The 27,262-nt window shown below is 45.3% G+C and overlaps 1 protein-coding gene across 5 annotated transcripts in view; it reads right to left on the reverse strand.

Annotated features, from left to right (window-relative positions):
* Positions 1 to 25,111, reverse strand: part of ANK2 (ankyrin 2) — a 204,382-nt gene extending 179,271 nt beyond the window's left edge. For 4 of the 5 annotated variants that reach the window (XM_054066111.1, XM_054066118.1, XM_054066120.1 and 1 more), the window contains exon 1: positions 24,967 to 25,105. In XM_054066111.1, coding sequence (XP_053922086.1) covers positions 24,967 to 25,047 — 81 coding nt within the window. In that variant the 5' untranslated portion in view covers positions 25,048 to 25,105. Of the gene's footprint in view, positions 1 to 24,966 lie in introns of all 5 variants that reach the window. The other variant, XM_054066109.1, reaches the window with a different exon arrangement.
* Between the last annotated feature and the right edge of the window lie 2,151 nt (positions 25,112 to 27,262).

Consider the following 27,262-nt stretch of genomic DNA (forward strand, 5'->3'; position numbering starts at 1 on the left):
TAAGGACAGAGAAGAAACCACAGGAACCTCTGAAAAGACTCCTGCTGCCTTCTGCTTTGCCTGATCCTACATCAGTGGCTGCCATGGAGCCAACAAGGGGACTGCTTCTGAGTTAATCACACTTCAAACTGCACGTGTGTGCAGGAATACTCACTTCAGCTGTTGTTTTTTACAAGAAACCTGATTATTGGTGTTTTGCCTTTTAGTTTCCACTGCCCAGTTCATTTACTGGTGCTGGTTTAACCTGTTCCTACAGTGGGAAAAGCAGAAACTTCTGTAATAGAAACATAAACATATTTGGCAGGATTCTACATATGGTCCTACCTCCCACAACACCTTAAACTGCAGAAAAAGTGCTTCGCCCAGCACCACAAGAGAAATGCAGCCAAGGTGAGACGCGTTGGGGAAGATGCAGATGGCAGCCCAGGAGAAAAGCAAGGGGGCTGTGGAAGAGAACGGTATCAGATGGGTAACAGTGCAAAATCCTACTCATTTTAAGCAGCACAGAGGCATAACTACAGCCACTGTTCTCGTGTGATCTCTGCATCACTACAGGCTCCAACGGGAAACCAACTCTAGAGCTCCGGGGAGGTTCACTGCAAAAAATGAGTGCAAGGAGGCTCCCTGACAAGACTGCCAGAGTCGCTCTTTATTGTTCTTTCTTAGGGGCCTTTCAGCAAGCGCAGAGAGTCAACTGCATGGCCAAAATGCAGCCGAGTTGCAGATCCAAATTCCATGTGCGCCTTTCTGAGGTGAAGGGCATTGCTAGAAGAGCTTGTTATTAACAATTTATTCTGCAGCGTATTCCGCCTACCCGGACTAATTCAGGCGCTAAAAGAATGGTAAGTGTGAAAGCCAGGCTACCAAATTCTGTAGGGAGCGTTCAAACTGGTGCTTTTAGCATCCGTCTTCTAGACCAGTGCGTGTGAAACGGCACGTAGTGTACGATCATTTGGGTTGCAAAGACAAGCACTTAAAATCTAAAAAATTCCTCATTAAGACTATAATCATTATTCAGCTGCTGTATGTGCATGTACTGTGAGACAGCTTGTAATTGAAGATCACATCCCATACATTCACGAGACCTCTGCCTCCACCACCGAGCAGACCCAGGCACCATGCACTTAAGAAATGGAGCTTTAAGCACTCAATTTTCTCCTTGATGCTCAATGGGTGGCAGAAGGACTTCCATTCTGCATGATCACCCTGATTCCTGAAGATTAAATTATTAATGTCCTCACAGGCCTTTCTGTAGCACTCTCTGTTACGTATGTATCTACATAGGTATCTGTAATAAGTACTAAAGCATTTATTTTCAAGAGCAGCTTTGTGAAATGAAAGGCACTTAATCTCCAATTTACCAGGCCAAATGCATCCCCTAATTTTGTCTGCACCAACCAGAAATGCTTTGGATCTTATTTTTCAGGATATATACATTACACAGAGCATTTACAATTCCAAAGTGACATTTCTGTTGGCTTCATTTGCTCTACTGGATGCTTGGTATCTCTCCAGGTACACCATGAACCACAAGCCAAGCTGTCAAACAAAAGGAAGGCACACACAGTTGCTGCCAGGCTGAGTTTTCTGATGGGAGCAGCATCACCTCCGAGAAGAAGAAAATCAGAACCCACATGTCCAGGGGAGCACTCTGCTTCCTAAATGGCCAGTTCTCTTCTCTTTCCCATTGTCCCTGGTCTTAGCAAACACCCCATGTAACACAAGCCAAACAAGAACGCTGCCCTCCCCAGAGTATTCAACTTTGATTCACTTGTAACTCGGGTCTAGATCATGCCCTGAAAACATCAATGATATGGAAGAACAGCGCACAATCCACCACCAGACACCTGCATCTAAGAGCAGATGCACCCCTTATTGCTGCCAGTTGTGAATCCTCATGCATAATCATCCTCAGTCTTGCTCCGGGGAAGAGTCTGAACGCCCAGTAGCGCTCTCACACCTGAAACACAAAGCATCAGGCTGCCATGACAGGCACCAGCAGTGCTACCGTTTGTACCTGCACAAAGACTGCACGCAAGCATGGCAATAAAATCCTTACAGATAGGGAATAACAGATCTGTATTTCTGAACTCACGAGCAAAAATCACCCATCGGGAAGCACCGCACATAACACCAGTTTGCTGCCTGCCTTCCAAACAAGCTCCTGGACTGAAAGGTCACCTATCAACACCTCCTCATGCCTTCTGGCAGCCAGTCCCATCTCACCTCTTCTTCAATGCCTTATCCTTGTCACGCAGCAGTGTTTCCCCGCATCCTTTCTTCTGCCCCCATTCCACTCAGGCTGCCCCTATCCCACTGCCCCATCAGGCTTTTGACAGAAAAATCAGAGAGCTCAGCAGCAAAGCCATCTCAGGGCTCATCCTTCCCGAATCCAAACATCTTCCCTCTTCCCAGCAGCAGCCCGACACAGTGCACAGCATAGCACAACGTACACACCATTTCCAGTGTGGGCATCTGGGACCTGCGGAGTGGCGAGGAGTGAGCCAAGGACACGCTTCACTTGCTGCAGTTGACACCAGCAGATAGATGCGTTCAGCGGAGCTCAGCGATGGGTCTCCATGTCCATTCCCTGCTTCTGATTACACGGCATCATTAACGCCAGTTAGCACGGATCGTTATTGCGGAGAGCCCTGGTCTCCATAGCAACAGAGCCTGTAATTCTGCATGCGGAAACCCAGAAGTTGGGCAAAATGCATCCTCACTGATTGACACCAGAGGAGCAGACTGAGGTTTGCAGGATTTCCAGGCTGAGTTTCCAAAAGGACCTGCATAACAAACACTTTGGTAAACCAACACGTGGCACTCCTACCCATTGTGCAAATCCGCCTCCGGCAGCAATCACCAGCAGAATACAAAGTACAGACATAGCGTGGAGGGACCAGAAGCTGGAGAGGGAATGCACACTCGCAGGGATTTTCGGGCTCACATGCCGATTTTCTGTTTTTCTTCAGGCAAAACATACTGAAATTCTGTAGAAACGTGCAGACTGAGACATCATCCGTGGTTTTGCCAAGCAATCTAATAACTTCAGCAGATAAAACATCTACCAAAGACAGACAGTGATCTGACAGCATATGTGGCGTGACATCAATACACACAGATAACAATGGACACTGAAGTTCCACGCACCTACCATCAGGCATATGAATTTCTTTAGCACAAACCTCCGCTTCCTATCACTCTTTTTTCCCTACTCTCCAGCAAGAGGGGGAAGAAAATGGGTTTTCCCCCCAATCCAAAGCCATTCATGACATTATAGTACTTACTGTAAGGCAGATACAGAATAATAAACTGACTACATTTCTTCTCTCCCTTTCCTTTGCCTGCTTTCTCATAAATGGTCCAAGCTCCCATGTAACGGACTCATCTGGCCTAAGGTGACACCTGCTGATGTGTTTTCCTAGACGTGCAATCTCAACTGGAACTGTAAGAGGTGATGTGGGAGACAGTACCATCAACAGATGCACTAAACGACATCGGAAAGCTCAGTCCAAGGATTCCCTTTCGACTTGATAAGCAAAGCTGAGCCCAGGGTCAGGAAGAACTAGGGAACAGCGTTTACGGGATAACAGTAGGTGTGCTAAGAACACAAAAGCACAGTAGTGCCACAATATAAACAACAATAATGGACAAGAGCTTGGGAGGGAACTCTTGCAAAAGCATCCATTATCCATTTACACGAAATAAGCCACATGGTTCACCAGACACCTACGCACAGTTAAGAGACTCTAGAGTGAAAGGAAGGAATAAGCTGACTCCTCGGGCAGGTGAGATGGGGTGAGCGGTCCCTTGAGCAGCAGGCAGCTAAGAAGGCATCGCACTGCTCTGAAGAATTGCTGCAGCAGCTCTGCTCCCTTTAGGGCCTTTCTAACTGAGGTATGATATAGCTGTAGCTCAGACTTCATCAGGGAGCACAAGGACAGGATGAGGGAGAAGAGTTTGAAGACAAAAGAGCAGAGATTGAGATGAGATCTTAGGAAGAAACATTTTCCTGTGAGAGTGGGGAAGCCCTGGCCCAGGCTGCCCAGAGAAGTCGTGGCTGCCCCATCCCTGGAGGTGTTCAAGGCCAGGTTGGATGGGGCCTGGAGGCTGATCCAGTGGGAGGTGTCCCGGCCCATGGCAGGGGGGTTGGAACTGGGTGGGCTTTGAGGTCCCTCCCAACCCAAATCATTCCAAGACTCTATGATTTATGCTGAGGTTACTGAGCACACTGATGCCAACAGTCTCCTGTCTACATGTCTTCACACCAACACAATGAATACAAATTATATTAGGTCGAAAGTTAACCTTTGCTTTCACCTGTGCTCTGCTTTGAGCAAGGAGCCAAGTATATGATCTCCCGAAGTCCCTTCCAACCTCAGTTTTCTGTGATTCTGTAAGAATAAACCCAATTAAGATAGTATGCTGCAGATTATTAATGAGGACTACTGTATGCGTAATTAACAATTAAATGTATGCTGGTGACCTGCTAAACGAACCCCTCCCACTTTACACAAAAGAGGAGCTAGCATTTATCACGAGTACCTTCCCAGCTGCTACATAAAAGATCGTGAAAGCACAGCAATGTCCTTACGCCTTTCAAAACAAAACCATTCTTCTTATAAGTCTCTGCTAAACAATCACTGACCAGCACAAAAAAAAGCAGTGAAGCATTGCAGAAACCTCTGAAGGGTGTCTGACAGGATTCAAGGTTGTTCCATTCCCTGCAGACAGCTCTTCATGACAGGGAGCTCACTGCCCTCATGTCATGGACCCAACGGACGACCAAAATACCCCGTTCTGACATATGAAGATCCATCATGGACTGCTGCCTTGCCATGAAAGGGTCTCAAGAATGAGCCAGTTAGGGTTCAGAGCTGTCATGAAGTACAACAGATAAGTCAGTTTACTTCTAATCGGCTCAGCACTTGATCAAGTAGAAAACAAGTTCTTGCAGCTTTATCCATTCTATTGAACTATATTTCTAGAGAAGCTTGCTGTAACGAGATTCTTAAAATGCATTAGTAAATTATAACTGGGAATTTCCCATCCCTTTTACACGCTTATGAATTAAAATCTGACTAAGCCAAAGAAAGGCTTCCATTGACACAGAAAGCACTGAAGGACCTCCCGTAACTTTCACTGATGCTAACAGGAATTATGTTCGTAAAGGGAAAATGAAAAGCTGATGTTTTACCAAGAAGAAAACTTCCCACATTTCCCTTTGGAAGGGTTTTCAGAAGGCCAAGCATGAGCAAAAACACTTGCAATGATGCAAATGTCCTGCTGAGCTGGGTTTATCCTGAACTGTGATTTCTACCGAGGAACTTCTCTGAATAACTCTTCTGAGCCATCACAGAAGGGTTATCCCAATCCAAAACAAAACATTTCTGCTTAAGGAAAGGCTCTGCATGAATCCCCACAGGAACACCAACAATGGGAAAGTCTTAGTGAACATTGTTCTGTGTACCAGGAAGACAGACAGCTCAGTCTGAGCAGATCGCTCTATTTCACAGCCATTAATGACACAGGAGCGTATACAGATGAATAAAAGCCAAACCCAAAGAATCCAGGCTCAAGTACTGACAGTACAGGGCCATATCATTCATGTGGGATAAAGAATGTGCCCAAGAACTGGCTCACAGTAAACTTTTCTTACACAAATATACACCCCCTAAGCCCACTTAGCTTCAACGCTAATGCAAGTACACCTACATGCACTTTGGTGAACTCAAGAGTCAGTGTCTCATGGCTTAATTCTCCAATACAAAAAGAGTAAGACTTAAAATAGCTTTGCAAATTAAATTAAATTAATCATTTTTGCCATGACAACAATTTTTCCTAACCGCAATAGACTGCATGGCCCAGCACTGTGACAGCTAATTAGGCTTCACCACCAGTGCCAGTGCTGTTTGTCCAGGATCCCAATGCAATTGTGTGTTGCGACTGCATGCAAATCATTTCACTTCTGTCATTAATAATAAAACCTACAAAATCAACCTCACATGAATTTCGTATTGTATCCATAACAACAGGCGTGACAGCACACGGAGCTCTGCTGCTCTGTCTAGACGTATTTTAGTGTCGGTAGTAAGATACATTCGCTTTCTGCAAACATTGCTTTCTAAAAGCAGCCCCCAGTGCTGCCTTATTCCCCATCACAACATCCTACAGTTTGGGACAAGTGCCAAGTGGAGAAACCACCCGACAGAATGGGAAGCAGATACCACAGTATGAACAAAGCTCCCCACCCCTGCGCTGGGCTGGAGTGGGGGGGTCCTTTTTGGTGGGGTAAAGCATATGGGACAAAGCAACTACGAGTTTGTTTGCATACTGCAGTGCCAACAAAAGATCACTTGGCAGGAACAGATTTCCTGTTCAATTGAACAAAATAGAGTTTGGCCAAATTGTGTTCACGGAGACCAACCTACACAGTCAGTAGTGCATCACTAATTGCCAAGAGATTATAGACACAGGCACAGCGAAAGAGTCAGTTCTCAGCATGGCACCTCTGGCTGCACAGGATAAATTGCCTGTTTGCAATCCATGCCGTCCACCAAGTACAAGAGGAACCAATAACCACATCAAGACACCTGTTCCGAGATGCAAGATACAAAATACAGCTCTTTTTTGTATTTATCACATAATTAAGATCCTCACATAGACATAACATTCCAAATACCTGATTATTATTAATGTGGAACTTCACCTATTTTAGCACTGTTTTAAAAGAAAACATTTTACAGTTGGCCTCCAGTTTGTATTTCTGCAGATTAATGTGTTTACAGCTGCCTACAAAGGCTTCTCAACTCAAGATTTTCCCAGCAGTACGTTCCCAAGTACCTTCTGTGATTTGTTTTTGAGTAGCTCAAGCAAGAACACAGGAAGCAGCGTCAGTACAGAGGAGCAAGAAATAAAAGTAGCTTAAACTACTGCAACAAGGGAATGTTAGGGACCAGGAGAGTGGGTGCTCCATACCAGGAGGTGTTCAAGGCCACGTTGGATGGGGCTTGGAGCAACCAGATCCAGTTGCAGGCATCCCTGCCTAAGGCAGGGTGTTGGAACTGGATGGGCTTTGAGGTCCCTTCCAACTCAAACCATTCTACAACAGTCTTGATTACCATGGAATGACAGAATCATTCTGTGACACCTGGTGCCTTCCCATGTAATTTCATTTCTCTGTCAGACGCATTGGGTCATTCACAGGACAGTCAGACCACCTTCGCAATTTCCTTCTATCCTGGGTAGTAACGTCACTGATCCAAAATTCATTCTAGCTGTTCTAGAAGGCTGAACGGTTTTCTTTGAAAGCCTGGGCTAATTACTATAATCCCCTGCAGCATTACTGATGTGGCAAAACCTCAAGAAACTGGAACTGGTGTCAGAGTGACACTAGGCTGAGGGACAAAGTCCCTTTGTATTGATAAACTGGGAGCACTCAGTATCAGCAGCTGAAACTGGTGTTTATTCCCTTTGTCTACATTTGTCTCGTATGCCAATGGTATAAACAACAGCAGTGGCCAAACAGATCGCTAGCCAAGCTGTTCCCTTGCAAAGCAAAAAGAAAGCAAGCCTTAATGTTTTTATTAAGCCTCCCTATGACCCAGTCCTGAATTTCTACCCATTTCTAAGCTGCGTTTACCACTCGCAGCCTTTCCAAAGGAAGCAATGCTTCCTTGACCTTTAAATGTCTACATCTCTGTGGTTAATCCCAGGGAAATGTGATCCACAGAACTAGACAGGAGCATTCAACAAAGCCATTGGCTGCTGTTCATTGCTCAGAAAACAGCTGTGGAAGCGTCTCCTCCAGGCATCGGCAGAGTCTCCCACAATCCCTCTCTTGGGCCCAACAGCAGGGAGCATGGCGTCCTAGAGAGAAAGCCAACTGCAGTGGCCAGTTCGGGGACACCTGGAGCTAGGGACCACCTGGACAAGAGGAAATGGCCTCCAGTTGCACCAAAGAAGGTTTAAACTGGATATTAGGAGGAATTTCTTCACGGAAGGAGTTGTCAGGCATTGGAAAAGGCTGCCCAGGGAAGTGATGGAGTCACCATCCCTGGAGGTATTTAGAAGATGTGGAGATTTGGTGCTTAGGACACAGTTCAGTGGTAGGCTTGGCAGTATTGGGTTTACAGTTGGACTCTATGATCTTAAAGGCCTTTTCCAACCTAATGATTGTGCAGTTCAATTAAGATCTCAGTTTTTAAGTAATGTGACTACCGGACACAAAGAATAGAGTTCTGCACCAAGTTCAGATATCAGCAGAGAAAGAAGGGTTCCTGACCAGTCAACCAGAATTTTCATACACAGAAAAATACAAAACCCCCTGTTAAACATTCCCATTGTAAGGATTTAAGGCAAGGCTCCTCTGACCCATCTATGAAGCATTTTTGCTCTTTGAAATCTCAATTCCACGGTGGCTGCCACACTTCTGCAAGACCTGCTCTGTCATCCTGTCTGCTCAGCCTCCCACACAGCTGCAAAACTGACTGAAGACACCTCAGCAGAACCAGAGCTGGCAACCAGCTTTCTGCTGATGGGAGCTCCACACAAATTGGATAACCTTCACAAAATTACCCAGAGGACCTCAATACCAATGGAGTAGTCCTGACATAAATGGAATAATGATCATGAGGAGCAGCCAATGTGAATTTGTTGCAAACTAACCATGTCAAATAAATTATAGTTTGGGGGGCAGCTTTATTTGAACAAGACCTTTCAAATGGACCTTCGTAAGCAAACTGGTATGGAATAGATAGTGATAGAAAAACAAAAATAAGGCTGTTGCTTAGCAGAATAGAGAAGAATATTCTTTATTCTGCCTCTGACCCACACACACTGAAGACAAGACACTGGACTGGAGAAACCTTGCATCGGTTGGGTACACAGCTCTTACAAACAGAAATTCTGAACCTCCACAGAGTAACTCCAATCTTTTTTCGGCATAAGAAAAAAACAGGGCTGCACCGTTCCTCCACAGGGATAAGAGTAATGAATCCACCAGAGATGCGACTGTTGCACACCTTGAGGACGCTCTCATGAATGTGAAGACCTACGATGGAGCATTTTTCTGGGCAAAGCCAAGAGCCCTCAAATTGTGCCACTGCTGAAGGAAGCTATTTCAAAGCAGCTGAAATTACTCAGCAGCAGCAATGGATGACAACAGTCACTGTAAGGGTGCAGAGGCCCTACCCCAGGTTGACCAGGGAAGCTGTGGGTGCCCCATTCCCGGAAGTGTTCAAGGCCACGTTGGATGGGGCTTAGAGCCCCTGATCCAGTGAGAGGTGTCCCTGCTCATCCATGGCAGGGGGTGGGACTGGATGGGCTCTGAGGTCCCTTCCAACTCAAACCATTCCATGATGCTATTGGTTGTACCAGTGTGCTTACTTGGGATAAGATTCTGTAACCCTGGGCAGGATTCCCCCTGTAATTTACGAGCACAAATCCAAGGCTGAACAGGGTCAATGTCAGAAACCACAGGGAAAGCCTTAGTAAAGCATGCAGAAATTTCAACAGCTTGGAAGGTAAAGCATTGGTGGGGAGCTCCATCAGTCTGAAGAGGAGGGGATGGAACCAGATCTGTCCTATTCATCAGACTGCCAAAAACCTGAGTCCAGAAGGTGAAGTCTGAGGAGCTTCTACACATATGTCTCAGCTACTTCTCCATAGCCGGTTTAAGGTTTAACGTCAGAATTGCGCAAAATTAGACAAAAAAAAGGTTTCTTTAAAGCAAGCACACATCAATTAATAGCTCAGCCGATCTCAGGGGAGCAGCTCTGGGTTTCTGCCAGTACACCAACCTTCTTCCCATAACACAGATTCCTTATATCCTTCTGCTCTAAGTGGTGGTGTTCCTGCAGTCATCTATTAATTCTATTAGCTGGTACTTCCAATGCAAACACAGAACAGACGTATCTTCTTACTGCATTTGTCTCTTCAAAAGCATTGTCCAGTTTTACATAAAAAGACTTCCTCTGAAAATAATCAGAGGGAAAAAAAGCTAAGCCTGCTGCAGATACGCTAATTCCAGGGAAGATTTGCCTTTGATTTGGACACTTGTTTCATGAAAATTAACATACAACACCAAAATTACCATAGATAAGACCAAGAAGGAAATTAATTTTAACATTTCTGTCTTAATTTTTTTTTCTCCTTTATTTCCAGACAGAACATTACAAGTTCCATCTGGCATGGACTGTGAACCAGGGATTGGTGTCCTTCATAAACCAACTATCAGTTTCTGTTATAATAAATTACAAATTATCTCAGCAAGCCACATAGCTGATATTATTAATGCTCGTGCAAAAACTGCAGCAGAGAGAGATGCTTCTGTAAAAACTGAAGTGCCTCAGGCAGTGGACACCAGCCCCACACATCCTGCATTACCCAAAGCCACGGGAAAGACACAGCTGGGGCAGAAGCCGTAGGAGAGGGACCAAAAGGCTTGATGGATGGCCCAGGGTGAGCAAGAGTGCTGTTCATGTGATGGTTTGCCAGTGTTCCTGTCAAGGAGTACAAACAGCAGAACAAAGAAACTCATGCCTCTGCCCTGGCACACAGAGCTCCTCCTGGCCGGGGCGCACTCCCACTGCTTTTGCTGACAGTGAGCAGCTTCAGCTCCAGCCGAGCTCAGTGAAATCTGGGCAGACAGCACTTTGCGGCCAGTAATTAAATTCACTCGCAAGCCAGATTGCCTGCGGGGTATAAATGCAAAGGTTTGATACGTAACAAACTTCTATACTGCACACTGCCAGTCACAGGAAAACTGCTCCTTTTGAGGGCATTGAATTGGAAATTCCAGGACAAAGGACATCATTTGATTTTTCCAGACATATTGCTAAAATATTTATCGCTCTGAATCCCAAGGTGGTTTGCTTCTCAGAATTGCTACCTTCTAGCTCTACTTGCACTGTTCATGAAGCCATCTACTGCTGGAGAGGGGCAAATTTAGACTAGAGATAAGGAGGAATTTCTTCACCACAAGAGTGGTGAGGCCCTGGCCCAGGTTGCCCAGGGAAGTTGTGGCTGTCTCATCCCTGGAGGTGTTCAAAGCCAGGTTGGATGGGCCTTGGGCAGCCTGATCCAGTGGGATATCCCTGCCTATGGCAGAGGGGTTGGAACAAGATGATCTTTAAGGTCCCTTCCATATCAAACTATTCTATGATTCTACTATCACTGTTTTCACAGAATCACAGAATGGTTTGGGTTGGAAGGGACCTCAAAGCCCATAGAGTTCCAACCCCTTGCCACAGGCAGGGACACCTCCCACTAGATCAAGTTGCTCAAAGCCCCATCCAACCTGACCTTCAACACCTCCAGGGATGGGGCACACATAAGCACCTCTTTTCATAACAACTTGAAGGATGTTTTAAGCAGTGCTAAATCATACAGGAACACCAAGGGTAGGACTGGCACCCAGCCCTGGGTAACTGTGCTCCACAGGTGGAGCAGGCAGGAACATCCTCTCTGGACTCCACCAGGAGAAGCAAGGTGTGGATTTAAGAACTTGCAGATAGACTGAATATTTACAAACATACATCTGCTATTGCAAAGATATGCTTCTAATATTAACATTACAAGGGTCTACTATTGAGGGAGGGGGAAATGGAGACAGAGGATACATGGAGAAGGAGGATACAAGCTAAGCTGGAACATTCAGATCTATTCTTCAGCCCTACTTCCATCCCACTTCCAACACACGCGGATCTTGATGTCTCACGTGCTGCACGCTGCAGAAAGGTGTCAGCTGTGGAATCCGGGAAGAAGCAGCTTACACACTCTCACACATCCACACTCTCATCATCTCCTCGTTACTGCACTTGTTGGCAAATTATTTTCCACTTCTTCAAAAATCAAGGCTTCACAGACTTCACATTAAGAGGTGCTGAACACGACATCAACAGGAATCCACATACATCTCAGAGCCAAAATCAGATCGTAACAGCCACACAGGAACAACTACATGAAGTTGTATGAGAACTGAACAACAAAAATAACAGCCAGAATCAGTATATTCATTGTTCGCTATGAAAGCCACTACTGAACAAGAGAGTTTATCTCCAAGATACACTTCAAAAACACCATCACTCATGCTAAAATGGCACATTAAAATCCCTTAAATATCATTTTACCAAAGGGAATTAAGAGATTGCAGCCTGTCTTGGGATACAGCATGCTCTAAACTTGGTGTGACCAGCAGCTTACCCTTACTTAATACTCTCCGCACCTTTGCCAATACATTTCTGAGGCAACACACACATATAAACGTGCATCAACTGAGCTACCAAGGAGTACTTAAATAAACGTAGCTGAAGTGATACAAACACTTCTGAGAACTCTCTGTGGGCTTTTCCGTATGAATTACTTTTTTCTTTAAATGTAAACCATGAGAATTAAATCTGTACAAGGTTCCAAATTAAAACACAAATGCAAACACAGAGCAGATGATCAGAAGCTATTAGTCATGCCTAAACTGCTCTGCCCAGTAACACCATGCTAGCTGGAGATACAGAAAACCAGTGATCCCAAGAGAATCAGATACATCTCACACCACCTCCTCACTAAATATCAAAAGAAATAAAACATCATGCTGGTTTACAGCCTTCCTCCTTTTTGAAGCAGCAGTCCACATCAATTCAAATGCTATTTGCCCTGCTTGGCACATCATTGGACCAAACACCACTTGACATAAGTGAACTCTACTGAAATGACATGGATTATTAAGGAGGAGCTGGAATTCCAGTTCAGTCCCAGACACAGCCGCTTCTTCTAAACAAAGGAAAAAGGGATTTCGAAATGGAGGAAGCAGCATTATTCTGAACACTGTGAGTCTAAGAAACAACTCGAAACGTAAAACCAAAGGTAGAAACACACGCGCTTGGATCAATACAGATGACACGATCCCTTTTTCCCAAGATGCTCTGGAGCTGGGCTGGCCTTGGTGGGCACAGAGAACAGAGCAACAGCCACCGGCATCACAAGAACCACAAGCGACTGTGCAGCTCATCTTTATCCTGCAATCAGCTATCACATCAAGATCCTTCACGCCTTTGACTTCCAAACCATCAAGACCGAGGCTGCAGCAGAAAATAGCATTAGGCCAGAACTGCACAATCTGATATTTCACCCTATAACAGCCCCTTTCATCCATTCTCTGTAATATCACTTGAGCACTACTCATTGTTCCTGTGTTCCACCCTTCACAGCCCTGCAGATTTCATCAGCAAGTTCCTATTTCTAATGTCAAAACATACTGAAAGGGACTCCAGGAAAGCTGGGAAGGGGCTCTTGATTAGAGAGGGCAGGGACAGGACGAAGGAGAATGGTTTGATGCTGAAGGAGGGGAGATTGAGATGAGATCTTAGGAAGGAATGTTTTCCTATGAGCATGGGGAGGCTCTGGCCCAGGTTGCCCAGAGCAGTGGTGGCTGCCCCATCCTTGGAGGTGGTTCCAGGCCAGGTTGGATGAGGCTTAGAGCCCCTGAGCCAGTGGGAGGTGTCCCTGCCCATGGCAGGGCGTTGGAACTGGGTACCTTTAGGGTCTCTTCCAATACAAACCATTCTGTGATTCTATGGTGTTTTAAGAGGAAAACGTTACAGTGTTGCCAAAGACACATCCATCAGGCAAACAAAATGATTTAACGCTGACAATAGTTATACTGGTGTTTCTGTACGTATCAAGATCACCATAGAACAATTAAGCACAGTATTTAAATGTTACACCTCTGTTCCTTACACTCCAAACACTTCATGAACTCTTCACAACCAGTACACATTATACAAAGGACATAAAACTTCATGATCTGTATGAAAACTCACACGTTAACACTCAGCATCAAATAAACAGAAATCAGCAGAGATCTCACATTTGTAAAGGTCATCTCAAAGGCAGGGGAAGAGGTGTGGGAAGGGGACCTCTTCTACCAAAGGCTGGAAAGGTGCGTGGGGAAGCTGGACCCACTGTGCTGTGATGTCCAGACCGTTGCCACGCACCTGCACAGGGATAACAATGCCACCAGCACAGGGACAAAAGCTTGAATGCATTCCAAACGAATTACCTGGCGAACAGCCTGGTCAAGCAAGAGAGAGAAGAGCTGAAGGAAAGGAGATGATAAATCTTATTTTCAGCATTACATCTAAAGAACAGAGAGCTGCTGACAAAAGAAGCACATTTCTTAGAAACAAAATGCAATTCTCTTCCCAGAGTAATACCTTTTGGGATTTCAAGCTATTTTCCTGAAAAACTTCCCATAATTTTTCGTTCTGCAAGTCTCCATTTTCTTCCCCTGAAATGCTATTATGTGCCAGCAATCCAATCAAGAAGCCTCTGCAGCCAGTGAAGTCCCAGAGGCTACAGAAACATTTCCTCATTTAGAACAGCTGAAGAAATATTGCTTTATTCCAGTAGACAGATACATTGAAGGCATTTAACAACCTAAGAAAAACACTCACTGAGCACCACATGTTGCATGACTGGAGTCGACAAAGGTCTCCAGCAATCGTTTGAACCCAGCTTTTGACGAAACCTCAAGATTTATCACATCTTTAACAGATACTGAATGAGATCAATGGAAAGAAAGCACGTTTCCTTCACCTATGGCCTGAAATGTTTTGCAAGATGGAACTATAGAGTGAGTTTTGGGGTCCAAGCAAAATGCAGCATCCTCTCCTAAATCAGAATTGACTCCTTTGTAAGTAAAGTTACTGGTACAGTAATTCATTGGCTTAAGAGAGTTTCCCATTCCTTACAATCCCATTAGATACTGCTACCCCCAAATAATACTTGCCATCATTTGGAAAGGTTTTCCACGTCTGGTATGCTCTTAGTAGTTCAGAACCTCACTTTTCAGACGCAGCCCTGGAGTACCTCTAGAGCCTATCCCCTCCACACCCACCTGGATCCTAACATCTGCCAGCACACAGCATCCGCCTTTCCCGCTACTCCCAACCACAGCCAACACGAGACTGAAACTCTGGGCACCAATCACAGGAAAACATCTCAGAGCTACAAAACAGGGCAAGTCCTGCTGTGCGTTAGCACAAGGATCCAATAACATCATCTAAGTCCCTTGGCATTACTCCTGTAAGGAAAGAAGCTCATTATCTATCTTACAATGAAATCTGCCATCAGTGAATCTGTTGCAGAAGATTCTCGAGGTTGCGTGCCCTTCCCATTGCCCTTGGAGCACCACATGTATGTACCACATTTTGGCTCAGCCTTAAGACTGCAATATCTGCACACCGCAAACCTGATAAAGCCTTTCAATGATGCAGAATGGCGTAACGCTTTCAATGAAGTCACCTTCTAGCTAGCTCTCCCCTAGTTGGTGCCCATTTCCATCCCCTCCCTACAAAAGGGACAAAGGGAGCTCAAACTCAGACCAGATTCCTTCTCTGGTCCCAGGAAGGCAAGCCTGTGCCTGATTCAACTAATGGCAGCACCCTCTTATGCCACTTGTCAAACTGTGGCCTCAGCCTTGGAACAGAGGAACACAAACCCGTGACTCCACCGTTTTAAGAACTTATTCCTACATGAGATCATGAATGCCATAGCTCTGTTACAGACTTTGGAGACCGGAGAGTATCCCAATCCAAAGTGTTTGGTTTCCCTCTGCATTAACTAGGGCTTCTCTTTTAGGAATATCAACTACATCTATTTCCTTTGAAAGTTTCAACAAAAGGTTAACCACTTTTTTCCCTCCTTCAGGAAAAAAAAAAAATCATCATCAGTTAATCCTCCCGGGGGCAGATGGGAGAAAATAAACAAAGATCCCGGTCCAAACGTCACTTACCCACACAAAGATACATTACCTCTGGTCTCCAGCATCAACACTCAGCACATAAAACTTCACTGACTCTAACTCATCCTCAACTGCTTTTTAACCTTGTCTTTATCACTTCGATAAAGGTGACTTTCATTAATATTATTCACTACTTTCATAAATTGTATTTACTACTTCCATTTCGTGATGGGTTGTTTTAATTCAACCTACCTGGTTTCCATTTCAACAAAGCCACATTGTGCAGAAGGGTTTTCCAGGAGAATTTTTTTGTTCATTCACTAAATAAATACCGGGATACCATTCATGTAACTCCTGCACAAATTCGAGCCAGACTGTATCACTGCTGTTCAGAGGGAGCAATTGGTTTATAACAATGATTTCTAGGCAAGGCATGCTGTACATCGCTATCCTAATTGCCATCAACTGTATTTCAAGCAGGCCACACTCCTGAGCTTACCCTGAAAAGGCACAATCTTGCATCTTAAAGTACATATTAGTGCCTAATGAGTTCACGGCAGCTGTTTTACAACTGAAAGCATCACCTGCTGCTTCTGTTGCTGTGAAAAAGGCTGTTATGCTGGCAACTAGGGGGGAGAGAGGCGTGGACAAATACACAGCCTCAATAGAATCGACTATAAGCTCCGCACACACATCTCCTAACACAATCCCAGTGACTGCGAGCTTTGCCAGTGCCCGGGCTTCCTTGGGAAACACCTTGTGCACCATTAGAAGCGGTTAATAAAAATAAATGCAACAACAAAAGCTGTACAGATCTTTCATGCACAGAGGGAATGCTTACAGACTTCCTCCCAACTCCAAAGCAAACCAGTAACCCAACTCCACACTTAATCCGTTCAACTGGCACTTCACACAAAATAATAGGATTCAGTGGTTCCAGAGGCTGAGGAGGAGGCCATGACCTCCAACCAGAGCCATAAGCCTTTGGCAGCGCAGTGACCTTTACAGAAGGCACAGAAAGCGTTTCCCATCCTTGTATGGCACTCGGTTTTGGGAATGCTGTAGTCATCACTCTGTCCTCAGTGTGAGTAAAGCAGCTGAAACGCGAATGGAAATGCCAGCTCATAAAGCGTCTTTCTTCAGCATTTCAAAGCTAATGAGCATGAATCATAGATTGATTGGAAAATCTGTGCCCATTCCAGCGCTTCTGTTTTCTGACATTCCCCACACTCCCTCTGTTGTGTAGGTACACAGCAACGAGAGAGCAGACCTTCAGCTGGCTGTAACAAACCTTTGCCAACATCCCACACAGACTATGGCCCGCTGCGTCCAGCTGCCATGCGCCAGAATGGAACAGGCACAAACAGGCCAAGTTACAGCACAATAACACATATACAAACACATACACCCACAGCCCACTTCTCCCCATGTTTATGCCCATTCATTCCTTTTCTTGGTGGGATCATAGCCATGTCTCTCCCAAGACGGCCACATTTGGTTTCTAATGGTTTGCACGAGAAATAGCTGCCACTGTTTGACATTTACACACTGCTATCTGCTCTCCGATACTGAAAGCTGCTCAATTTATTAGGTACTTCAGACATTAAAAAGAGAGAGACTAACAGAATCTTTTGGTCACAGGAAAGCTGTGCAATTTTTAATACAGTAAGAGACAAAGGTTCAGAAGCACACTGACACCTGGACTGGATGATCTTGGAGGTCTTTTCCAACCTTAATGATTCTATGATTCTCTATCTTCTGTAGAAGGGTATAAATTGTTTATAAACATGATCAGTTCATGCTTTCCTTATGCATTGCAAAGCCATCACCAATGTCCTTCACTGCCTCAACTGCCTCAATGCATACTTCAAGCACTACAGACAGCCTAGGAGTGGAACAATTAGCAGATTCCATAGATCATGAAGCTAGATTATCGTAGGAATCTGTGCTTTCCTGCTGCTGATTTAAACCCGTATACTGTTCGCCCAGACCACAGAATCATCACCACAGAATCATGGAATGGTTTGGGTTGGAAGGGACCGTAAAGTGCATCCAGTTCCAACCCCAGGCTGTGTACAACGCCACAGCACAACTACACGCCACCCCAGACTGGATGGAATAAAGAAAAGCAACTAATCCCTTTGCAAACGCTTGGCTCGCGGCAGAAAACAGGGTGCTATTTAACCCTGAAAACCACTTCAAGCTGCAATTACTACCATTTACTCTACCGTTTCCTTAGGAGCTGATCCTATTCTCCAGAGAGCACTTCATCTTTGTGTGCGCGTGTGTGTGCGTGTGTGAACTAAACCGAGAGGAAAGCAGGTTACAAATTGTTTACCCACCTGTAACCCAACTACGGGCCAGCTGGAAGCAGCCACAGGAAAGATAAAATAACCTGAGTTAGCATCTGCCTTTACTCCTCGAATTGCTGTCTGCTCAAGGGACATTTTTATTTCAAGCAGGTTTGGGGAAGACTGATCAACGCCCACACATTTTACTTGCAATGCCTGTAAGGACGCAGTGCCTTTTGGTTTAAAAGACAAAGCTGTAACACCTCATTTCCATTCTCCAAACCCACACTTAACAAGAGAGACAGATGAATTTGAAAATTAATTACAAGTATTTTCAATGATGAACTCTTCATGAAATGGTGACCTGAAGCCACTCACGCCATTTTAGAAACTACTCTGCATGAGCCTTAAACACCAGGTGTCCCTGCCCATGGCAGGAGGTTGGAACTGGATGGGCTTTAAGGTCCCTTCCACCTAAAACCATTCCATGATTCTATGATCTATGATTTTAAAATTCTTCTTCTCTCCCCTATCTTGTGCCAGAGCACAACTACATCAAGTGGAAATAAATGACAAAACACAAAATTACTCGGATCACACTGAATTAATAACAGTACAGCAATTTTCCACTGAAAATGAAGTACGGAAATATTGCATTATTCCTACACAGTGTAGGAATAATAACAGTAAGTTCAAGCTTTCGGCTCAGCTATTCCTGTCACCAAGACAAAAGCAACCCATTTAATCAGCTAGATAAGATTCTGAAATAATTAATTCCTGCAAATAAATGAGGATGTAAGAGCCCCCAGCCATCTTATTATTTTCTTGGCCTCCCTCTGTTCCTCGCATTTCAGGGCTCCAGGGCTCCCCAGTGCCCAGCCTAAATATCTGTGCTCTGCATGTGCCAGTCTCAATTTGTAGAGCGGAAAAAAACTTTCCTAGCCAGAAATGCCACCTAAAGCATCCAGAGCACATCCAGGGGAGGCAGGGACACAGACACCTCCAACAGGGGCAGGCGGAGAACAAGAGAGGCTGCTCATACGGCCCCAATCACCGCTCCAGCCAGTGGAATCGCCAGACCTTGCGCGCGCACCCTGCTGAACAAAGGCTGCCTGGAGGCAGAAATGGTCCAGCGTTGGCTCAAGAGCCAAGATTTAAAAAAATTAAAACAAAAATAACCTGCAGAAGACCAACTGAAAGCTCACTACTGACCTATTGACGAGTATTACGCCTCCTCACCAACTTGTCTTGTTGCTAAAATCCTTCTCCCAGATGTTCTTCAATCATACAAGGTCTGACACAAAATAAACAAAACTCCGCATGTAACTCAGTTTAAGAAATAAAGAAAACCATCTTCAGGCACTTTCAAACCAGTTCCCTTCTGAGCTGACACACTTCTGCACATGATGCTGCCAACACTCACAGCAATTCCTTAGATCATTTACTGAAAGGCTGTTGAGGGTCTCCATCATTTTTCCTTTCACATCTTCTACCAACAGAAATGGATTCCTTTCCGCACCAATTGGATCCTAGGGATCTCTTCAGTTTTGAGCCATTAACTGAAAAGTTTCAATTGCAGATTTCTTCAGTTTCATAGGAAATCTGATGTTTACTCACTGTTTACTCTTGCACACCAACATTTTCCAAACAAGGGTAAGAAACCGTCTCTACTTGAATATTTTTTCGTGTCAGACCTCGTACGCCCACCACAGCATCGCTAGCAGGAGGGGAGGCAGAGTGTGAGCATGAGGCTGCCTCCAGTGCGGACTCCATGTCCCCGTCAGCCAGGACAGGCAGCTCTAAGCTCAGCCCGGGTCACTGTTCCCCACAGGAACACGTGACAAGGCCGCGAGATGTGCAGACGCAATACAATCTGTGCGATGCTTGACAGCCCCAGGCATCCCGCAGGGAGAAAGCGAAGTTGGCCGGGGAAAAGGGATTTGCTTCTCTGACTCAATTGATGTTTGCCAAACATTGATGAAAATGAGCAAGAACTGCGAATGATAAATCAGGAGCCCGGAATGCAAGGCAGGCGGATGCAGGCTCAACACGGCACACGTTTCTGTATAAAATTCACCACTGTTTTTAATCCACCTGATTTCCTCCTTGTTATCCTCACAGTATTTATAACACTCAGAAGCATAGCACATGTACAAATCTCCTAATACACTGAAATAACTCCTCTCCTTTGTAAATTCCTATTACTCCAATTAAAACAAACCCATTTTAAAAAGCAATAAGTGTATAAACTTTAAAGCCTGCAACTAAATGTAACCTTATAAGTAGTTGTGTCCATTCTAAGGCTTGTTCATGGCTCCATCAACACAGCAGAGTACAGTGATGCTCAAAGCGATCCTGTTACACTAGAAAGGAAGGGCTCGGCCGTGTGGCCGCTATCACGCTCTCTCTCTGTCTTACACGCCTTACAATGCTACAAAAGCCAACACAAAATGCTGAAGTCCAGGTGTTCAGCTGCATTCCCTGTCTCACTGCCGTAAGTACATGGCAATTATTCCTCTAGAGCATCAACCACGACGGGGCTGCCGAGAGTAAAACGCCGGGCGTTGTGCTGATGCAACCACCACAAGCGATGGTTGCTCGGTGGCAACAGAGAGTGAAGGTATCGCCGAGTGGGATAAGTAGACATCCTTTTTGGTTTGTTACCGTGACACATAGCAAATACAGCAGAGGAGACAGGCAAGAAGGGAGAGAAGAAAAAACACATCAAAGCACTCGTAGCCACAATGTTAGTTTGATACCTGGCACAAAAAGTGCTGGAAGCCTCGTGATAGGAAGAAAAGGCAAAACCCAGCCTCAGCAATGCAAGAGTATCAGCGACACTGCACCAGATTTAGGACAGTCACCAGTAACAGTGGGATAGCAAGCGAAATGGCAGCTAGAGAAGACAAAATAAGACTTGGCCGCTCCACCATGCAAGCCCTCATTTTAGGGAGAGATGGACGCTGCTTTAAATATTTCTTCTGATGGCATTTGATTTTCCACTAAATTTGGTAACTGGAAGAGTGAAATAACCAGGTAAACAACCACTATAAAAGACTTAAATAACCACCTTTACCACCAATTAAACTGTTGTGTATTATTATTACAGCACCATAAATGACCAAGGTGAAAACACAGGAACGTGGCAGTGAGAAAGACCTCCTCCAGTTGAATCCAGTCCAGTGATACGCTGAAGAAATCACATCTCATTCATAATTAATCAAGCTTCTCCCCGCTCATTATAAGATTAAACCTATTAGAAGCACGCAGACAAGTCTCATTTCCTTTTCCCCTCAGATAGCTTTTTACTTGGCACACTAAAGCTAACCATTTCCAGGTTTTCCATAGGCAGGCTCTCTCTTCCAGCAATCCCTCTCTACTTGCTTTGTTTGCATTTGGATTCTTGTTCTTAAATGCAGGTGACCAACACAAAAGTCTTGAGTAAACAAAATTAATTAAAAGCATTAGCTTATACACCGTAACGATGCTATTAGCAAGCATCCGAGCTCCACTGGAAGAACCTCACCTAATACACCCAACTGAATGTTTTCAATAGATACATTTAAAACAGAAGATGATGCTTAGGTCAGGAAAAGAAATCTCATTTATCTTCCCTTAAATCAGCTTTACAACTTCCTGCAAGTCATTTTTAGTAGGAGCCCAACTCCAAGTTTTCAACTCCTCTTAAAGAATGAGTAACACAAGTGACAGGAGTGGAATTCTGCAATAAGCTAAAGCAGATTATTCTTGTTCATTGATCCATCCATGGTGTGTGCTTTGCGGTCATGGGACCTGGGGTTTCTGGAAACCTCTTTGCCATTGGTGACTTAGCACTAGACACAGGAACACGACCAATAGGAGTTGTTTTTTACCTGAAACACTCTATAATGAAAAAAAAAATCCTTGGGAGGAATTAGAGGAGTTTGGTACTTGGACACTCTATGACGCGCTTGGCAAGATACAGAAGGAGGCCTCAAAAAACTGAAGGACTATAAATCCACATTCACTTGCTATACTATTCCTTCAACACAAATGGTACCTCGGCTGCCAAGACGGGAGAAGCAAAGTGGACCAAGCGCTGCTCTCACTGGGTTTCCATGTGATTACACCAGCCTGCTCGCTTCTACCCCCAGCAGAATGCATCCTGCATTCTCTGACACTACACCTGCATCAACATAGCAATTTAGTGCAATCTTTTCCCAGGAACACAAATTTCACCATATCCCAGTTATCACACGGAGGCAAAGTACCGCAAGAAAACCAGACACTCTTGCTGGTGGATTCAAACCTACCAAGGCAGTCACTAGCTCACCAGAACACACAAAGCCACAAATATCACCACAAGACTACATTTGGGTTTGGGTGGTAGTCATTTTCTCCAATGTATGAAAACTTCCATTTTTCCCATCCTGTATTAGGATGAAAATGAAGCTTTCTTCATGTAAAAGTGCATAAAAATGGGATACTACTGGAAAGTGGAGAAAATGTGACATTGCTTCCTAGCAATATAGATACTCCAGCTGACTGCTGTATCCAAGATGCATTTCTCTCTGTCTCTCCCAATACATAGATCAAACTCATCTGGCTCAATTAATATTTAATTATCCACACAAAAGGGATCAACTTCCACAGAACAGATAGAGGGCACGTTGGAAGGCGCAATGCAGCTTCGATCAGCAAAAGTAGTTCAGGAGCTGAAAACAGGCTACGTTCCTTTTAATTTTGGAGCTCTTGCACATGGCTCTTTCATCTCGGTTCCCAAAAGAAATTCTGCCTACCTAATCAAACACAGAGGAATTCATTCTGGGATTCCTCTACTCTTAGCTATTCCAAGGTATCCCTTTCTTGTTAGAAAAATTACTTATTTTCAGTTTTGAAGAAAGTTATTCTTATATTTGAAAACAGGAATATTGAAGTCCAGAGCTGTATTTCCACATGGACTCACTAAGGGTGAAGCTTCAGGAGAGTTAATCCAACACCAGACCTGAGGCACCAACACCTGCTGCATCCAAATAAAGTGATTGATTAGGAATTTTCTTGCTACCCTTGTCCATTGAAAATGCCTGATTAATATATTCTGGTTGTAAAAGATAACTTCAAAAAGGTACTTAAAGATTTATTATACTATTGAAAGAGGAAGATGCATCAGCTCCTGGAAGACTCAGAATCCGGAGACTCAATGTAAGAGGTGCTTTCTAAGCACCCATTTGGCAACAGTGGCATATGCTTGTGTTTCAACCTTGAAAGCCTCTGGTCCACTTCACTTGGAAAACAAAGGCAAAACAAGAAACCATGCTCACATTGATAAAAAAAGAGATGGAATCAGCCACTGTGATTCCTTAGGTCTTCAAAGCCTCTCTCCTCATATAGTGGTGTTCCTAGGATATCTAACCGTCAAATGAAAACCCCAGGGAGGCAGCTGGTCATTTGATTTTTGCTTCCCACATGGATTTACCTATTTACACACAAATAAACCTTTCAGGCTCGAAGGCAAGGTGAAGTAGATATTCCCTCTGCTGCTCGCCTGCGCTTAAGGAGAAAGCCAACATGCTATATAAAATCCCCCACTGTGTGGAGATCCAGGCAATATTCCAAGCACAATGGGGTGGGGTGAGGATGTTTTTGTTCAATTTCTTGCTTAGGCTGGATTATCTCATGCCCTTATGGCGACAGGCACAGAATCTTTCCTCCGAGATAACACTGGGCTGAATGGTGTCACCTATTGCAGAACAGCTTTTCCTCACCAGATCAAATCCCCTGCAAAGACCCGAGGAAGGGGCCCTCTGCAGCTCTATACAGCATTTTCACTCATAGTAATCTGTTTTGCTCACATGTGATGGCTAAAATGCAAATTCTATGCAAAATGAGGAGCTGAAGAATTCCTCAGTGAATACACTTTGTATGGATTAAATTCTTCCTCATCCTGTGAGCAGCCCCACACATTTCAGTGGGGTAATTCCTGTTAGAGCGATTAATAATAAAGAAGTAGAGGAATAACTATAAACCAGTTTATGCCATAATTAATGCAGAACTACAAACATCTTTCTTCTTTAAGAAAAGAAAAACCAAATAGAAATAAACAGCTATCTACAATTAAAGCCATCACGAAGAAATAGCCTCAAGCAGGTGGGGTGAAGTAGTGGGCACCACACCCCACAAATCAACCCTTCAGGAAGAGATTGGTCACACATGAAGAGATTGGACGTATGGGTTTATGCCATAATTAATGCAGAACTACAGACATCTTTCTTCTTTAAGGAAGGAAAAACCAAAGAGAAATAAACAGCTACCTACAATTAAAGCCATCAAGAAGAAATAGCCTCAAGCAGGTGGGGTGAAGTAGTGGGCACCACACCCCACAAATCAACCCTTCAGGAAGAGACTGGTCACACATGAAGAGATTGGACACACCGGGAAAGTGCCCTGGAAGCTGGGTGGGGCCGGACCAGGCACATCTATGCCCAGATATTTATCATCAGCATCACTGAATTCCCACAGCTGGTACAAAGCCAGCCACGCATCGCCCTGTGCCTGCTCCCAACCCACCCTCAGAAACAGCCCTGGAGAAGGGAACCGACGGCTTATACCCCTAGGTTTGTGTCATCTGAAGAAGGGACAGAAGAGATAAGGCATCACAGACAGGTTTTGCATGAAACGTTAAAACATTACGCTGACCTCCCCCGTATTCCAAGGAAACCAGACCCGCGGCGAGAGGCAGCCGCTGCCTCGCGACCCCAACCTCAACTGCACAAAACCGGACAGAGCTTTTTTTGGGAGGGAAATATCCAAAACCCACACACGCAGCCCAACCCTCAGCTCAACCAGCCGCACCCCTTATCACGGCAGAACGGAGACAGGGAGCACCCCCCGCTCGGTGGCTACCGAGCCACTCGCCCGAGCCGGTACCGGGACTGCTCCCTCCGGCTCCATCCCCACCTTCTTGGGCCGCTTCCTCCGCTGGTTGCTGCCGTTGCACCTCTCCCCGCCGTCGCTCTTCTGGGCTGCCTCTTCGTTCATCCTAGCGAGCCGCTCCGGCGCCCGTCCGGGCCATGAGAGCCGCAGCCCAGCCCTGCGGGGCGGGGACGGCACCGGGCGGAGCGGGGCGGGGCAGCCCCGAACCTCCCACCCAGGCACCGACACCTCCCCGGGCCGAGGAGCGAGGTGGGAGACGCAGAACGGAGCCTTTTGAAGCCGCCCACTGCAGGAGCCAGAGGGGAAGATCGCATCCCCGCCTGCAGCCTCCTCGCAAAGGGAGGAGGAGGAGGAGGAGGAGCAGGGGCTGAGCTCTGCTCTCTGGACACGAGGGAACGGCAGAAAGTGCACCGGGGAGGGTTGGGTTGGACATTCGGAAAAGGTTCTCTTCCCCCAAAGGGTGGTGGAGCACTGGAGCAGCTCCCAGAGGAGCAGGCACCGCGCCAAGGCTGACAGTAGGCCAGAAGCGTTGGGACGATGTCCTCAGACCCACGGTGTGAATGTTGGGGTTGTCCCGTGCAGGGACAGGAGATGGACTCAATGATCCGTGTGGGTCCCTTCTAACTCAGGACATTCAACTGGATGGGGCTGCACTGAGCCCCGTCTATCCAAACACTGATTTATTCCAGGGACAGGACAACCCCAGCCTCTCTGGGGGCAACCTCTGCCAATGCCTCACCAATTGTTTTCTCCCCACTCAAAATGAGCTCTCGAAGGTGAAAGTCTCGTTAAAAAAAGTACACATTTCATTACATCTGCCAAAAAGAATGAACACTGGGGTGTTGCGCTTCCCCTGGCCCCGTACACTTATTGAGCAGTTTATTTGCTTTATTTTGACAGAGGAACCAAGAAACAAAGAAATTTGTGGAGGAAGAAAAAAAGAACTAAGTCTTCTTTCTTTAGGAAGGAGTCACCAGTCCTTCTCCCCGCCCAGCACTTCCCAGGCATCCCACATCCCTGCTCCTCACACACCCCTTCTTCATGCCAAAACACACGTGCACACGCACGCACGCACAAGTAAGGGGTTTGGCCACAACTGTAACATCCATGAGATGGTGTGCTATGAGTACTACAGCACACAAGGGCAGCATGATGAGCAGAGCACACGGTGAGACTTTGTTCTACTGAAATAAATCACCTCCTTCTTGAACACCACGGCAGCGCCCACACGGAAATGCACATGAGAATCACAAATGCTTTCTTCTGGATAAACACAAAACAAAACACTGTTCCATTTAGAACTGAAGGAGACAGCTCAGGGACTCGCCCTCCTTCTCCAACAGCAGCAAAGGCTGGGGAACAAAAGGAAAAAGTGGCTCGAACTGCTTTCTCTCAGCAGAGGAGAGGTTGGAGAAAGTGGAAAGGGCCCAGCAAGGCACAAACACACTCTCCCACCACCACTGCTCTGGCTGCAAACACAACCAACATCTGCAGCCCAAAACAATGGCAGCAGTGTCACCATCTGAAAATGCTCTTCTTTTTACGTGAAGAGGGACTTCTTTGTTCTGCCAGCAGTAGTAAATTCTACACGAAACAGAGAAACAGCTCGTGTAAGAGCAAAGGCAGCCACAAACCCTGGAGGAGGCGGGTGCTACACGGCGCTGCATCTGCTGTGCCATAATTAGAGCTGCGATCACGGGCACAGCGAGTATTTCGGGGAAGACGTTCACCACTCATTTGTCACCAGCGACAGACACGCATGGAAACCAGTTGTGAAATCTGTAAAGATGTGGTGATTCTTTTCATTTACATCAAATCTACTCTGCATGCAAACACTGCTTTTAAAGAGTTCAAATCTCCTTTCATGTTTCAGCCCAATTTTGCACAAATTCATCCCCTTTTTTCATACAAAACGAAGCCTTTTAGTGTCTTTGTCCTATAGCCATTTGGTCCCATTAAGGAATGATCCTTGGGCTGCAGTTTGTGACAATGATGTGTTGTGTGCTTTTTCTCACAAAACTGTTTCTGGCAAAATCAAAAACGTCACTGATATTTCTGACTGTAAATAGAAAGAAAACCTAAATCACCCATGAGGATTCTGGAAACTCAGAGGTGATGGTGCAATGATATAAATGGGACGAAGAACACCGGACCTCACTCTCAGCCAAGTCCATCGCTTTTCTCTAGAAGAGACGGGCTTGCTAATACATTTTTAACTCTGTAGTTATTTTGATCTTCAAGCTGGAAATGGATAAGGAAACAGCATTGCAGAAGAATTCCAGGACAGGTTCTCCTGAGAGATGTTTACAGTTGAAGGCTA

The sequence above is a fragment of the Cuculus canorus genome, chromosome 4, assembly GCF_017976375.1.
Source record: "Cuculus canorus isolate bCucCan1 chromosome 4, bCucCan1.pri, whole genome shotgun sequence".
Taxonomy (NCBI): Eukaryota; Metazoa; Chordata; class Aves; order Cuculiformes; family Cuculidae; genus Cuculus; species Cuculus canorus.